Here is a 16,567-nt window from a genome sequence, read left to right as displayed (position 1 = left end):
TTTTTGGACTCAATGAAAGGGATTTTTAAAAAATATTAATTTCATCTTTAACCCATTTTCTGTCTAATTTAAAGTCTAAAAAATAGTTCCCAAACTAAAGAAAATGTATTTTTTGTTAGTTTTACTTTTTTCCCCCATTAATTTCACTGCCCTTATTGCTCCCCCCTTCCCAAATTGCACTCTTCTTTGGAAGGCTCTATCTGCTAATGCAGATGGAAAGGCCTTTTTACAAATCTACTGGTTCTGCACATGGAGCCACAAAATTGCCACAACATGTACCTATAATTCTTTATAATGATCTATTGTTACATTAGTATAGATATATTTAAAAGTGAGAATTTTTTAATACACTAATTATTTTCTTAAGTAGGATGTATTTTGACTCAACACCTTACCAATTTTTTTGTCAGCCTTTCTTTTCTTTCCACTTGATTTGATTCAACTAACATTTATTGAGCATCTACGATGTACAAGATACAATGCTGATTCCTTTTGCAATTTCCAGGTCACTTTGTGGGGAGATCTAGAGATACTCCTTGCCTCTATGGAGATAGGGGACTTCTGAGTCCCTCCCCACTTCCATTGCTTCCTCCTCCCAATTTTTCAACTATGTATGTATCTCTGGCTTCATGATGTCAAGGCCATGGTGGTTATGGGGCTTGACAGGTCACACTCCATGTCCTTCCTTTCCTCTTCTGTCCCTCCAAAAGTGATTTTGTCCAATGGAAATGTCAGCTACAGTTATTATCCATGGCACCCTTTAGCAGGAAAGGAAATGGCAGTCAATGCATTAGTTATAGATAAAGGTCTAGGCCTTCATAGCACCTTCTAAGGGACCCCCTCTTCTGGACCCCCTATGGAGGTAATATATTAGTCAAGAGACTTTATCTAGTGGTTCTGTAGAGTGGCCACATTTATCTCAATATCCAAACCTTTGTAGGACCTAACAGGGAAGCCTCAGCACTGATCTTCTGTAGGTGTTGTCCAACTGTTAATAGTGTATGTTGGGCAGGAGCAGTGCGACTCTGGAAGACTTTGTCTAGTGTCTTCTAGTCCTGTAGATTGATTTTTTTAAGTCTGTGGGTCTTTGTGGCATCAGCTGGAAAACTTCAAAAGACTGGAAGATTGAAAAATCTAGATTCTAGTTCATTGACTGTCTATCACTTTTGGCAGTTCACTTAAACCTTTCTGTGCCTTGGTTTCTCTATTTGTAAAATGAGTTGTTGAACTAGATGATCTTTAAGGAATCCCTTTCAGTCATTAACATTTTATCAGTTTACATATAATGGGAAATTTTAATACTTCTAATAATTTTATCAATGGATGTTATAAAAATTAAAGCTGGGAAAATCTCAAAGATAGGATACATACAAATAACTACAGACATTCCAGAAGAACATGACAAGTCAAAAACCCAAACATCATAATGGAAAAAATAATATAGAAAATTGCCCAGAATTTCTGAATAAAGAAAGCATTATGGAAAAAACCCACAGGTTGATGCATAGGGACACTATTAATTTTAATAATTCCAACAATCAACAACAAATTGTACAAGCATCTAAATTATCCGACTGCAAATCCGGTGGTCTTTCCTCCTCTACCATGCAACACTTTCATTTTTTTTTGTTGTTGCAGAATTTCCCTTTATTGTTTTTTAAATAGCATTTTATTTTTTCGAATTACATATTAAGACATTCATTTAAAAAATTTTGAGTTCCAAATTTTCTTCCTTCCCTCCTTCACCTTCCCCTCCCTAAAACGGTAAACAATTTGATATAGGTTATGTATCTTCAATCATGTAAAACGTATTTCCATATTTGACATGCTGTGAAAGAAGAAACAGACCAAAGGAAAAAAAATATTAAAGAAAGTGAACATAATATGTAGTATCCTTTGATCTATATTCATACTATATCAGTTCTTTCTCTGAGGTGGATAGCATTTTTCATCATGCATCTTTTGGAATTGTCTTGGATCATTGAACTGCTAAGAATAGCTAAGTCATTCACAGTTGATCATCATACATTGTGGCTGTTACTTTGTGCAATGTTCTCCTGGTTCTGCTCACTGCATTTTGCAACAGTTCATGTACGTCTTTCCAGGTTTTTCTGAAATCTTCCTCCTCCTCATTTCTCATAGGACAGTAATATTCCATTAAATTCATATATCACATCTTGTTTAGTCATTCTGCAATTGATGAGATCCCCTCAATTTCCAATTCTTTGCCACCCAGAAGAGCCCCTATAAATATTTTGTACAAATAGGTCATCCCCCCTCCCCGCCCCCCGCCTTTTGAAAGAATCTCTTTGGGATACAGACTAGTAGTGGTATTGCTGGATCCAGGTTTATGTGCAGTTCAGTTGCTCTTCGGGAATAGTTCCAAATTGTTCTCCAGAATGGTTGGATCAGTTCACAACTCCACCAACAGCATACTTTCATATTTTTGTATGGTCTTGGGTGGGTATATTACCTGTGAGTTTTGAGAATCAAATGAAATGGCATATATACTTCACTTTGTTAACCTTAAAGTATTATATACAAGTTAGATATTCTTTTCTGTTAATAATCTTATGTGATTTTTGTTTACTTTTGCTCTGTATATATACATACATGCATATGTGATAAAAACAAATATCTGAATGTGATTTTGGTTAAAAAAGTTATAAAGATTTGTCCAATTACTTTCTCTTTATGATGATTTGTTGGAACAACATTAGTCCTTCCATAAGACACATAAGAAAGAGAATTTTTGTCTGCAACATAGTTGCTTTCTTGAACCCTGGACAATAGCAGAGATTTGCCACAAAACTCATTGGATCATACAAAGGACATAGGAAACATTGACTGAATTCAGGAGATTAGACATTGGTATCTTGTGATAGACATGGTGGATTGAAATATTAATGACATATTGGAATGCCTTTAAACTTCCTACATTCTTAAAGCTACATTTGAAGATGTTAAAGCTGAATTCAATCAAAAATACCTGTAAGTACCTATAATATAAAAAGTGCTATGCCAGGCAATGGAGATATAAATATGAGAAATAACAATAGTCTCCTCTCTCAAGATGCTTACAATCTAATAAGGGGACATGATCCACATGCAAATAAATACAATATAAGGTGCAGTATGTTACAGCAAAAGAAGGATTCAGACAAAGAACTATAGGAAAGAAACATTTTTCAGCTGGGGGCATGTAATGGGAATGGGAATTTGAAGATCTTCCCTGCCCTTTAATAGGTTTAATGGGAATTTGAAGACCTTCCCTGCTTTGAAAATAAACTCTGCCCCCTAATAGGCTGAATGTAGTAACATGGAGCCTATGGTAGGAGGAGTTTGCTGAAGGGAAGACCACAGGAAGCTAGGAGTCAGAGCCAGAGAGAAGGTGGGAGAGAGGGGGCTCAGGCAAGGAGTTAGTCAGGTTTGTGAGTAAATATTGATCTTGTATTCTTTTGTGGGAAGGCTAAAGGGTGGTGTGGCTCTCTGCTACATTGTGGTACATTAACTTTTATGTTGCTTTGATGAATTTGGTTTCCTGGTGTTGGGATTTGGTTTTTCTGGTGTCTAAATCCTTTGCTTCTGTCCTCTATATGGAGAATCTGTTATATTTTGTGATTGAGCACTATATAGGAATATTTATAGTCACAGTCAGTGCTGTAAATATTCCACTCGTGTTACAGGGCATCAGGGAAGGCTGTAGAACTTGAGCTGGATCTAGGAGAAAGAAAACAATTGAAGCAGTTTAAAATAGGGGAGAAAATAGATCAGAAACAATTCATAATCTAGTTTGACTTTACCCGCCTTAAAATTTTTTTTTTTCTTATCTTTATATTCTGAATGAAATTAAGATTGGTCCTCCATTTGTCTCCATGAAACTGGCCTGGTGTCATTGAATCTATAATGATGATCATGAATTTGCACTCCTTGTTGACACTGAATTAGGTGTTTGAATAAATGAATGAAGCATTTATTAAGGCACTTAATATGTGTAAAGAACTGTGCTAAGTGCTAGGGATAAAACAGAAAAAGACAATTCCTGCTCTCAAATAACTCACATTCCAATGGAGGAGGCACAACATGGAAAGCTGCAAGTCAGAAGGAAAGGTTACAGCGTCCTTAGAGGACAGTGGCAAAGCAGATATTAATGTCTCTTCTTTAATGTTATTTCTTTTTTTTTTTTGAGGGGGAAGGCAAGGCAATTGGGGTTAAGTGACTTACCCAAGATCATACAACTAGTAAGTGTGTCAAGTATCTGAGGCCAGATTTGAACCCAGGTCCTCCTGACTCCAGGGCCAGTGCTCTATTTTTTAATGTGATTTCCACTGATAAAAATCACAGTAGTTTCTGATGTCAAACCATTTGACAGTGTCCAGGACTTTGGTGGCAAGGATTTTCTTTTCTTGATCTTCAGCTGATGTGACTGTATCCCCTATAGAAGCATTTTGCAAGGCAGCATCTTCCTGGGGTTCTTTCATGGGATGATGACTAAAGGTAGAGGCTGGAAGCATTGCTATTCTCAAGCCTTTTGGGCTCAGGGTCCTGGGCTGTCTCCACGAGTATCTGAGGAGAGACAGTGGTCATAGTGTTGGTGGCTTTATTTGTCTGCCTCCTCTTGTCTTTCCGTTAGGGTGTTTTGTTGCTTTAACTTGGCTGACTTGCATGCCCTGTAAAGCACAGTTCAGTGGTACATGGTGGGAATAGTTGATTCTTTCACTACAGAAGTTGCTTCCCTGGATACTGATGCCTGATGATTGGGATGTAAGTAGGACCAGTAGACTGGGGTGGGAGTGCTGCTCCTCCCAGGGCTCTTATGTTTATCTGTCTGCTTGCTGTGAATCTCTTCCCCATTCTAGTTTATCCTTCACTCAGCTGTGAAAGTTATCTTTCTAAAGTGTAGATCTGATTATGTTTAGCTAAGTGGTATAGTGGATAGAGTGCTGGACCTAGAGTTAGGAAGACCTGAGTTCAAATGCAACCTCAGAGACTTAGTAACTGTGTCACCCTGGGCAAGTCAATTATTCTCTGTTGCCCTCAATATCCTCAATTATAAAATGGATATAATAATAGCACCTTACCTCCAGAACTGTTGTGAGGGCCAAATGAAATACTATTTAAAAAGCACTTAACACAGTGCATGGCAAAGTGAGTGCTTAATAAATATTTATTTCCTTCCTTTCCCTACTCAGAGAACTCCTAAGGCTCCTTATCAACTCCATGATCAAATATGAAATTCGTTGTTTGGTATTCAAAGCCATTTTTAACTTCAGGGTAGTGACTAGAAACATTCCAATGCTGCCCTGCCCCTTCCAGAGTCCTTGTACCTTACCTCTTCTCCCTCCTCCCCCTCTTTCCCAGCGCACGTACACATTCTGGAATCCACCGACACAGGTCACTCTGTATTCCTTGCACAAGATGCTCCACTTTCTGTCTTTATGACTTTTTACTGGCCACACCCTATGACTGGAACGCTCTCCCTCCTCGTCCCCGTCTCCAGGCTTCCCTGGCTTCCTTCAAGTCTTGGCCTTCTACGTGCATCCTTTCCTCATGGCCCCTAATACGACTGCTTTCCCTTCTGCTGATCATTTCCGGTTTATCCCGTAGAGAGCTTGTCTGTACGATGTCTCCCCCGCTAGACTGTACGCTCCTTGAGGTGAGGGACTCTCTGTTACTTTTCTTTGTATTTCCACTGCACAGGGTTTGGCACACAGTAGTTGCTTAATAAATGTTTGATAGAATGACTGATTGGTAGTTGGTCAGTGGTTCTTGCTGGCAGATGGCTGTAGGGGCCCCTTCTCTGTAATGATTCCTCCCCTGAAAGGTGACTGTGGGGGTCTGGGATAGAAGCAGATCTGGTGGTTTGGGTGGCCCTGCTACTTCCAAGGCTTTTGGGTTTAGGATACTGGACTGTCTCCATCAGGGTCTGAGAGCAGATAGTGATTAAGGTGGTAGTGGTTTTGGTGGTTTGACTTGTTTGGCACATACTGCCTCCTTTCTCTCAGGATGCCTTATTCTTTCATCCAGGCTAGTTGCCCTTCCCTGGGACTGAACTAAGCCCTCAGGGCCCCCTGAGAGATGGAGTCCTTTCTGATTCCTAGATAGTTACCAAAAGTATCTCTTGGAGGACAAAGAAATGGGGAATTCCTTCCTGCAGTTCTCTGACATTTTCCCTCTACTCTTTGCTCTTAGGAGTTTTAGGAATAAATTAGCATATGTCTCTGTCCTTTGTGATCCAAACCAATGGATTCAATTGTCAGTTGTCCAGTTCTGGTTGGTAGGAAAAGCCCTGGGAAAGATGACTGAGGATTGAGTTGCTGCTCTGGGTCCCAGGATCTCACCTTAGGGAAATACTCTGGCCCAAGGGGAGATCTCTAGATTGTGGGCCCGAGGGATCATGGACTTAAAAAGTGGAAGGTGCCTTAAAGATTATTTAGTTGAATTCTCCTCTTATTTTGAAAATGAAATAATTGAAGCCCAATGTCTCCAAGTTACACAGGTGGAAAGTAAGTGAAAGAGTTTGGACAAGAAGCCAGGTAATCCTCTGACATCAGATCTGGTATTTTTTTCCATTGTACTCACCTGGATGATCTGGCACTGTTTTTTCATATTGGTAATAAGAGAAGCTAGGCATTATGGAGACTGTGTAAGATAAAAAAGATTGAGTAGAAGGTTGGAATATGGGATAGGCGGAAAGAATGATGGATTGGGAGTGAGAGGATCTTGGGTTCAGTTACTGACTGAATTACCGTTCAGATCTCTTATTCTCTCTGGGCTTTAGCTTCTCAACTATAAAACAGCCATTTGGGTTGAACTCCCTCCAGCTATAAATCTGTGATTGTGTGATCCTGTGTGACCTTGGGTAAATAATCTAAACTCTTTGGGCCTCAGCTTTCTTAACCTAAAAAATAAGGGGTTTAGATCCAGAGATCATCTATTTTAATCTATGATCCTAGCTTCCCCAGATATGAATAGATGTAACTTGGGAATAATAGATATGGCAGTGGTTGATGTCCAAAGAGTTTTCAAGATAAGTCAGAGAACTGAAGAAGAAAAGTACTTCTGAATGAGAGCATGAAGACTCCTAATAATAGTTCCTCATGTATTCCCTTATTTCAGATTGATTGAATCCTAGCAGTAAAAGGACTGAGAAACGTTCAGCTACTATGGATGTTTTGTTGACCTTCTTGTTCTGAGCACCTATGTTTTACTAGAAAATAGATTCTGGTAGATTTCTCCCTTGACATTTCATTATCTGGGCTGAAATAAAATGATAACAACATTTGTATAATGCTTACTATGTGTCAGGTATTGTGCTGAGTACTTTACATATATTTCATTTGATCTTCACAATAACCCTGGGATGTAGGTGCTGTTATTACCCCATTATACAGTTGAAGAAACTGAGTCAAAGAAATGTTAAGTGATATGTTCAGGGTCACACAACTAGTAAGTGTGGATTTGAGGCTGGATTTGAACTCCAGTCTTCATGACTCCAGGTTCAGTGCTCTATTTACTGTGTCACCTAGCTTTAAGCCCTTTCCTATATTTCTCATTCTGTACAGAGGACATGGGCCAAAGGAATTGGGCTTATTCATTGTCTATTCCATATATGCTATATTATGTTGTCATAGGATTTATTCTCTTGAGAATGGGGTCACTGTTGTCAGGCCACCGTCCTTACAAGTAACATCTTCATAGGTACTTAACCTGTCCCTGGTGTTTATCATGTTAGGAAAATAGATGTAGTGAAGGGGGTTATTGCATCCTTTAACCTTACTTAAAGCCAAATACAATTTGTGTCAAAATATACCTGACATTTAAGGAGAAGGAAAGATCCTTTTGTTTTTTAACTTCTGAACTGGCAAGACTTAAAATTGTGTTAGAAGTCATTCTTTCTCACTAGTCCTCAAAGGGGGGATTAGTCAAAAATTATTATTTTTTAAATGTAGAAACCAGGGAAAACATTTTATGCTTTTGGCCAGAAATGCTAGAGAGAATTTTTTTCAAATGTCTCAACCAGATAGTTTTTCCTCTAAGTAAGAGTGTCTGCATTTACCAGGCTAAAGAATCATGTTAACTTAACTTGCCCCATCTGGTCACCTTGCCCCCTTTTCAGGAGTTTATGCTTAGACATCCGCCTCTTCAGTTCCTCCCTCTCTCCCATGTCACCCTTACACTGACTAAGTTTAACACTTAATTTTTGAAATCAAATGATTACCTGGCTGCCTGCCCAAGAACTCATGTGTGGAGAGATGTGAAAGCCAGGCAGGGGACATTGCCCCTGCTTCTGGAGAGTGGGGTCTGCAAACCATATGAATTGTAAATACTTCTAAAATGTAAAAACCCAAGTCCTCTGCCAAGAAGGAAGAGATGAGTCTTACATTTTTCTATCCTCAGTTATTAGGTATCTGTTGAGAATTACTGACTTCTATCGCACAATCTGTTTACTGTCTTTATCAGCTAAGGCCAGACCAACCCGGATTTAACTCTCCTGAGAGTTAGCTCTGCAAACCTTGCTATATTAAAGAAGGGTTTTTTCTTTTTAGTTCCAACAGATAGAAAAGTACTGTGCTCTGCTTTCCAAGAGGGCTAGGAATTCTTGCACCTCCTACTTCCTTCTCTAACTTGGATGGAAGAGGTACCTAAAAAATTTATTAACTGCTTAGCCTACATTTGCAATAAAAAGAATTAAAAAAAGATGGAGTTTGTTAAAGTGAAGTGGTTTACTCTTCTGCTCACTATCAAATGCCTACAATATTATAGTATTTCTTCTAATTTTGAATAATGCTTCCTGAAATGAACTTTGTTGTCATTGCCCATATATGACAATTTGCCACCTGCTCTACCAGTAGGGGGAAAATAGTTCAAAACTACCCTTTTACTTTCTGGTAATTTTAAATGTTCCCAGACATTGACATTAGTAGTAACAGAAACCTAGAACCAAAGCAATATTTGTTCACCTTTCTATAGTGATTTAAGGTTTGCAAAGCAATTTATTAATAGATATGGTAATAGAGATATTTCAAGACAGGAAGGCACAGAACTGAAGAAGAAAACGGAGATAATGAAGATTCCTTAATAATAATTCCTTGCCCAGTTGTACAACTAATAAGTGTCTGAGAACAAATTTGAACTTGGGTCTTCCTGACTCTAGAACCTGTGTTCTATCCACAGCAAAGGCAGGTAAAGAGGGAATCATTTACCTTCCTTCCTAGTTATCCACTGATGTTAATTGTCTTCTTTATACCCAAACTACAAAGAACATGTTTATTTCCCTCTTAATTTCAACTTGCTATTTGTGTCTGCCTCTGTCTTCTCCTTTCCCCCCTCATTCTATTGCTTTTCTTCTATGGGTTTTGAAAGAATGGTGGTAATGAACTAGAAAGAAGGGACAGAATAAATAAATTATTATAGATTTTTTCTAGGTGTAGAGAATGGCTTTAACAAAAGTTACATGTATAAGAAATCAAAGGACCTATGTATGATAGACATCCTGTGTATTATTTTCCTGGTTCTGCTTACTTCACTTTGCTTCAATTTGTATGTATATTCCCAAACCTCTCAATATTTGGTGTATTCATTGTTTCTTTTTTTTTCCATTTTTCAAATGCTTTATTAACTTCTGATTTACATCATTCATTTCCACCAGATTTTGAGTTACAAAATTTCTCCCTGTTTTTCCCCTACCCACTGCCCCAAAATAGCAGTCCCACAGGATATCCCATCCTCCAATCTGCTCTCTCCCATGTTTTCTCCCATACGCCTTTCGACTTTTCCAGTAGGGCATGGTGGATCTCTATGCCCCAGTGCCTGTATATCTTATTTCCCAATTACATGTAAAACAGTATTAATAATAATAATAATATATATGTATATATATTTAAACATTTGATTTTAAAACTTTGAATTCCAGATTCATTCCCTTCCTCCCTTGTCCCCCACCCTTACTGGGAAGATAATCAGTTCAGTACAGGTTGTACATGTGTAGCTAATGCAAAACAATAGCATAGTAGATATATTGCAAAAGACTGACTATATTTCCCTCCCTCCTATCCCACCTCCCACTTGTTCTATTCTCTACTCTGATCCCATCCCTTTTCAAAAGTGGGTGCTTCCAACTTCCCTTCCCCGCCAACTTGCTCTCCCTTCCATCATCCCTCCTCTCATCCCCTTTCCCCCACTCTCCTATAGGGTGAGATACCCTATTTAGTGTGTATTTCATTCCCTCCCCAAGCCAAATTCAATGAGAATAAGGTTGACCCATTCCCTTTTGCCTTCCTATTCTTCCCCTCCATTGTAACCCTTTTCCCTTGCCTCTTCTACATGAGATAGTTTACCCCATTCTGTCTCTCCCCATCTCCTCTCATTATATTCCTCTCTCACCTCTTACTTTCACGTTTTAAATATCATCCCTTCCTATTAAATTGGTCCTGTGCCCTCTATCTATGTATACCTGTAAATATATATACACACATTCACATGTGTATTCATATGCCCATATACCCTCATATATAGACATATATATATATATATTTCTATTCCCCTCAACTATTTTCATACTTAGAAAAGTTTCAACAGTTACAATTATTGTTTTTCCATGTAGGAATGTTAATAGTTCCACTTCGATAACTTCCTTATGATTTCTTTTCCCTGTTTACCTTCTCATGCTTCTCTTGCTTCTTGTATCTGAATGTCAAATTTTCTATTCAACTCTGTTTTTTTTTCATCAAGAATGCTTGAAAGCTCTCTATTCCACTGAACAACCATATTTTCCCCTGAAACATGATACTCAGTTTTGCTGGGTAGGTGATTTTTGGTTTTAATCCCAGCTCCTTTGGCCTCTAGAATATCATATTCCAAGTCCATAGATCCCTCAATGTAGAAGCTGCCAGATCCTGGGTTATTCTGATTGTGTTTCCACAATATTCAAATTGTTTCTTCTGGACTGCTTGTAATATTCTCTCCTTAATCTGGGAATTCCGGAACCTGGCTATAATATTCCTAGGAGTTTTCTTTTGGGGATCTTTTTCAGGAGGTGTTTGGTGGATTCTTTCAACCTCTATTTTGCCCTGTGGTTCTAAAACTTCAGGGCAGTTTTCTTTGAGAACTTCCTGGAGGATGATTTCTAGGTTCTTACTTTGATCATGGCTTTCAGGTAGTCCAATAATTTTTAAATTATCTCTTCTGGATCTATTTACCAGGTCAGTGGTTTTTCCCATGAGATATTTCACATTGCCTTCTATTCTTTCATTTATTTGGATCTGTTTAATAGCATCTTGATTTCTCATAAGGTCATTAGCTTCCATTTGCTCCAATCTAACTCTGTAGCAATGATTCTCCTCAGTGAGCTTTTGAGATTCTTTTTCTATCTGGAAAATTCAGCTTTTTAAGGAATTCTTCTCCTCATTGCCTTTCTGAGCCTCTTTTGCCATTTGAGGTAGTCTGTTTTTTAAGGCGTGATTTTCCTCAGTCAGGCTGTTGACTCTCATTTCATAATTTTCTTGCATCATTCTCATTTCTTTTCCCAATTTTTCCTCCACTTCTCTTATCTGTTTCTTAAGGTCTTCTATGGCCTGTAACCTGCTCGTATTTTCCTTTCAAGCTTTTGGTGCAGGAGTTCTGACTTCAGTATCTTCCTCCCATTCCATGATTTTCTCCTTTTTGTTCCCAAAATAGGAGTGTAATGTTGGAATCTTCTGTCTGCTTTGTTTCCTTTGCCTGGTCATGTCGCCCCTCAGTCACTTGACCCCTGGGCTTTTTGCCACAGTAGTACTCTGCCACCAGACAGGGGAGCTTTAGTCCCAAACACTGGGGTTTTCTCAGCTGCTGGAGGTATTAGATGGGTGCCCTCTCTGAGGTGTCCACATGCTCTGGCAAGCTGGACACATACCCCAAGACCTTCACCCTAGACTGCAATCCAGATCCAAGCAGGTTAAAGCAAGAGCGATTACCCCTCAGACTGGTCACTTGAACCCCCTACACTCTGCAGGCAAGGAGCTGAAGCTGCCACATGGTGCTGGCTGGCTGTGCCTTGTGTCTTAGCAGCTTCTTGCCCTGGGGGCAAAAGCCAACTTACTCCCACTTACTGGGTCCCAAAGTCCAGACTGCACTGACCTCTCACTTTGTCCTTAGCATCTATATGTTGATAATTCTGGAAACGGCCACAGCTGCTGCTAATCTGGAATCCCTTTGGCTGGAGGCTGGACAGACCCACCCTGGGGCTAAAACCTCCAGCTCACGGGCCTGGGCTTGGCTCCCAGAGCTCTGTGCTGGCCATTTCCTGCTGGTCTGCCGGGCTGTCCTCAGTGGGAGGTTAGCTTCTCTGTGTCACTTTGTGGGTTCTGCAGCTCCAAAGTTTGTTCAGAGTCCCCTTTTTACATTGATTGGGGAAGGTGGAAGCCAGAGCTGCTCAGAAGTCCTGCTTGTACTCTGCCATCTTGACTCCCCATTGTTTCTTAAATGAAGTAATATTTTATTATCTTTATAAACCACAACTTATTTGGCCATTCCTCAAATCAAAGAACTTTGTATGATAAGGACATGATACTGTAGAGATAATAATATAACCCCAGTCCCAAAGCCCATTGATAAGAGATTCTCTCCTCATTGGTAGAGATAAATGCCCTGCCCTATATCAGGTGCAGGGTAGAGTTGGCAAAAGCATGAAAAAGAAGAACTTTTCAGTTCTTTTCAAGCTTTGAATAGATTTGCTTGACAACGACTCTCTCTCTCTCTCTCTCTCTCTCTCTCTCTCTCTTTCTCTCTCTCTTTCTCTCTCTCTTTCTTTCTCTCTCCCCCTCTTTCCATCCCTCCTTCTCTCCTAGACCTCACCCAAGGGGAAGGCTGTAGTCTAGCCCGCTGATAGGGACATGATAGTGACTGCCACACTTATGTCTTTGCAGTCTTTTCCTTCAGCAAACTGAAGTGAGATTGGCTTCATCTATTTTCCCTCTCAAAGCTAGAAGTCAGAAGCACTTGAAGAGACTACATAGCTCTAAGAGGCAACGTCACACATGACAGGGCATTTATTTCTCTGCTAATGAGGAGAGTCATATAAAAGACCTTTGGGACTGGGGTTATAACAATAATAGCTCATACTTAAATAGTTCTTTAAGGTTTACAAAGCATGCTACCTGTATTATTTTATTTTATCAGTTCACATAGTTTAGACCCTCATAAAATAAGCAATTTAAGCCTATTTCTAAGGAGGTAGAGAGTTTTTCATACCTGTCTAATAGAATAGTTTGGAATTTTTCTAAACTGTAGGAAATAACTCTCTCCCCATTCTATTGACTTTACTTTGACCCAGGTTCTTGCAGTTCCATTTAAAGGTTTGTTTTTTTTTAATATAAAAAGAAAACTTTGTTCTTATTATTCTTCCCATTTTACACTGTTGTTGTTATGCTGTGCATTGTTTTCCTGGTTCTGCTTACTTCACTTTGCTCAATTCATATAAATCTTCCCAAACTTCTCTGTATTCATAATATTAATTGTTTCTTAAGTACTATTTCACTACTTTTATGAACTACAACTTGTTTGCCTTTCTCTAATTGATATATATCATGTTGTTTCCAGGTCTTTGCTGCTAAAAAAAGTTCTCCTACAAGTATTTTGTAGCATATAGGACTCCACCCCTTTTTATAAGTCACTAACATACTTGGAATATATGCCTAACAATGAGGTCTTTGGGTCAAAGAATATGTACATTTTAATCCCTTCCTTCACATAAATCCAAATTTCTTTCCAGAAAGGTTGAACTAATTTACAGGTTCACCAACACTGCATTTATATGCTTAACTTTCTATAATCACTTCATCATGGTATATTACTATCTTTTATCATCTTGGCCAATTTGCTGGGAGAATACAGAATCCTCATCCATCTGCTAAACAAAGAACACCTAGGAACTAAAAACCACTGCTGAGTCATTTGTGTCATAGTAAGACCAACAGTAATAGCCTAGAGTTTCTTTTCCCCACTGGTGGAGAATATGAATATAAACCAACTTTTGATTCCCCAGGAGTTTACTCTAGTGAAACTAAGTCAAGAAGCTTTTAGTAAGCACTTACTATGTGCCAGATATTGTGCTATGCACCGGGAATACAAACACAAGTGAAAAGAAGGACAGCCTCTACCCTTCATGGGGTAAGACAATCCATGAAAGGAAGCTGACAAGGGTAGGAGGTTGAAAGGGTGGGAAATGAAATTATGTGGTACTGGGGCAAGGTAGAGAAAGTTGTGGTGGGGAGTCAGGATTGCAGCCTAAAGAGAAATGAAGAATTTTTCTCATCTCTCTTCCCTTCCCCAATAATAGGCTCGCCCCCATAGATCCAGACTCCTCACTCTTACCAATGCCTAGTTCCACAAGACACAGATAAGAACCCTTTCAAAGCCCACCAGACTTTGCTGGTTTGGGAAGGGGTGCCTGTTTCTACCAGGGCCCTGGGGGGTGCCAAATTTCACCTGAGGTCTAGGGGGCCTGACTTTTTTCTATAATTCTTCCTGATTGCTTTTAATTTTGTCAATATTTCCCCTCAATAAAGCTGGTATGCTTTATTATCTTACTGTGAGTTCTATGTTTCCTTGAAGAAGAATTTGGTATTCTGAAACTTCCTAAGTGTGTGTTAAGAAAGTGGTAAAATCTCAACAGTCATATAGACTTAGAACTCTCTTATTATTAGTGATTTGGGATATTCTTTTATATGGTTGTTAATTGTTTGCAATTCTTTTGATAACTTCATATCCCTTGACCATTAATTTATTAGGGAACAACTTTTAGCCATATTTCTGTTATCTACTTATATATTTTGGATAGCAGAGATATTAAATGCAAAGGATTATTTTTTAAACCAATTAGACATTTCTTTTTGTATTACACATGGCAGTTTTGTTTCTTCAAAAGCTTTTCAAGTTATTGAAATTATCTATTTTATTTTTTGCAATAACTTTTATCTGCTATTTGATTAGAAATTCACCCCCTAGTTATGGGTATGTCAAGAATCTGATTTGTGCCTCTATTTTAATTTTTTTAATTTTGTGACCTTTAATATTCAAATCATCTATACATTTTGAGGATGGTAGTTTTATTAACATAGTAGTAAATCTGTAATTTAACCTAGATATTTTTATTATTTTTATTATATTAGCATAGATCAGTCATGATTACTTGAACATCCCTCCAGTTAAAAAATTTGTATATACTAAATCTGTCAAAATTTGGATTGTGCTTTACTATCCCCCCAGAACTCCTTGCAAATCTCCAAATATAGTTCATGTCTCATTTCCTCATTAAAATGTTTATCTCAGCTTTGTCTGACTCAAAAAGAAACCAGATGTATATAATTTAGTTTTATTTACTACATGCAATCAATCAGTATTTATTAAGTAACTCCTATGTGCCAGGTGCTATGCTAGGTGCTGTGGATGCAATGACAAAAAAGAAATAGTCTTTTTTTCTCAAAGAGTTTATATTTTGTTGGGAGAAACAGCATGTTCTTCTTAAAGAATGTATATAAGATCAATAAATTCATAAATATGAGATCCTTTTGAAGAGAAGAAACTATGAAATGGAGGGTTCAGGAAAGGTCTTCTGAAGAAGGTGATGTTTAAGCTTGAGCTTTGAAGGAAACTAGGGATTCTAAGGGTTAGAGGTGAGGAATAACTACATTCCAGGGTTTGGGGATGTTCTATGCAAAGACACAGAAAAGAGAGATAAAATAACATGTGTCACAAATAGCATAAGGGCCAGTTTGGCTGAACTGGAGAAAGTGTGAAAAGGATAAGAGGTGGAGTCAGGATGGTAGAGTAGAGACAGTAAGCCATCTGAACTCTCCTAATATTCTCTTCAAAATCACTTTAAAATAATAAAATAAAATAAAAAATTTAATAATTAAAATTAATATTTAAATTAATAATTAAAATAAAATAAATAATAATTTAAAAACACTTTAAAAATAAAAAAGCAAGTTTTGCAAAGGCAAAAGGACTGACATGTACAAAAATATTTATAGCACATCATTTTGTGGTACCAAAGAATAGGAAATTGAGGTGATCCCATCAACTAGGGAATGACTGAACAAGTTGTGGTTGGTATATGGATGTAATAGAATACTGTTGTACTATAGTAACTTTTTAAGGTCAAGTTATTTTTGTTGTTTGCTCATTTTTCCATTCGCTGAGGAAAGGGGGAAGGGAGAGGAAGCATAGTGAAAATTATTTCACATGAAATATGTATATAAGGAAGAGCCTTTACAATGGAGGAAAAATGGGGGTGGTATGGGTGGAAGAGGTCAGCAATGATTGAACTTCATCCTTGATAGAACTGGTTCAAAGAGAGAAGAAAATATGTATACACACTCAATTATAGAAATCTATCTTACCCAGCAGGAAAGTTGGAAGGGAAGGGGATATAGGAAAGGGGAAAGTTATGATAAAAGGGACAATAGATTAAGGGAGGCAGTGGTCAGAAGCCAAACAAACTTTTGAGGAGGAACAGGGAGGGAGGGAAGGAGAAAAGAAGAGAGAGAGAGAGAGAGAGAGAGAGAGAGAGAGAGAGAGAGAGAGA

The 16,567-nt window shown here is 38.3% G+C and overlaps 1 protein-coding gene across 9 annotated transcripts in view; it reads left to right on the top strand.

Moving 5' to 3' along the window:
* Nucleotides 1-16,567, top strand: part of ATP8B4 (ATPase phospholipid transporting 8B4 (putative)) — a 346,626-nt gene that overhangs the window by 116,765 nt on the left and 213,294 nt on the right. Inside the window, exon 1 of one of the 9 annotated variants that reach the window (XM_069098032.1) lies at nucleotides 5,374-5,656. The exons of 7 other annotated variants lie outside the window; for them this stretch is intronic. In XM_069098032.1, the coding sequence (XP_068954133.1) occupies nucleotides 5,624-5,656 (33 nt within the window). In that variant the 5' untranslated portion in view covers nucleotides 5,374-5,623. Of the gene's footprint in view, nucleotides 1-5,373; nucleotides 5,657-16,567 lie in introns of those variants that run through there. One more of the 9 variants, XM_069098030.1, reaches the window with a different exon arrangement.

This window comes from Petaurus breviceps, unplaced genomic scaffold (genome assembly GCF_028583685.1).
Source record: "Petaurus breviceps papuanus isolate PSGF00001 unplaced genomic scaffold, PetGlider_PUasm1.0 37, whole genome shotgun sequence".
In the NCBI taxonomy this organism is placed as follows: domain Eukaryota; kingdom Metazoa; phylum Chordata; class Mammalia; order Diprotodontia; family Petauridae; genus Petaurus; species Petaurus breviceps.
This window is presented reverse-complemented; position numbering and strand designations above follow the sequence as displayed.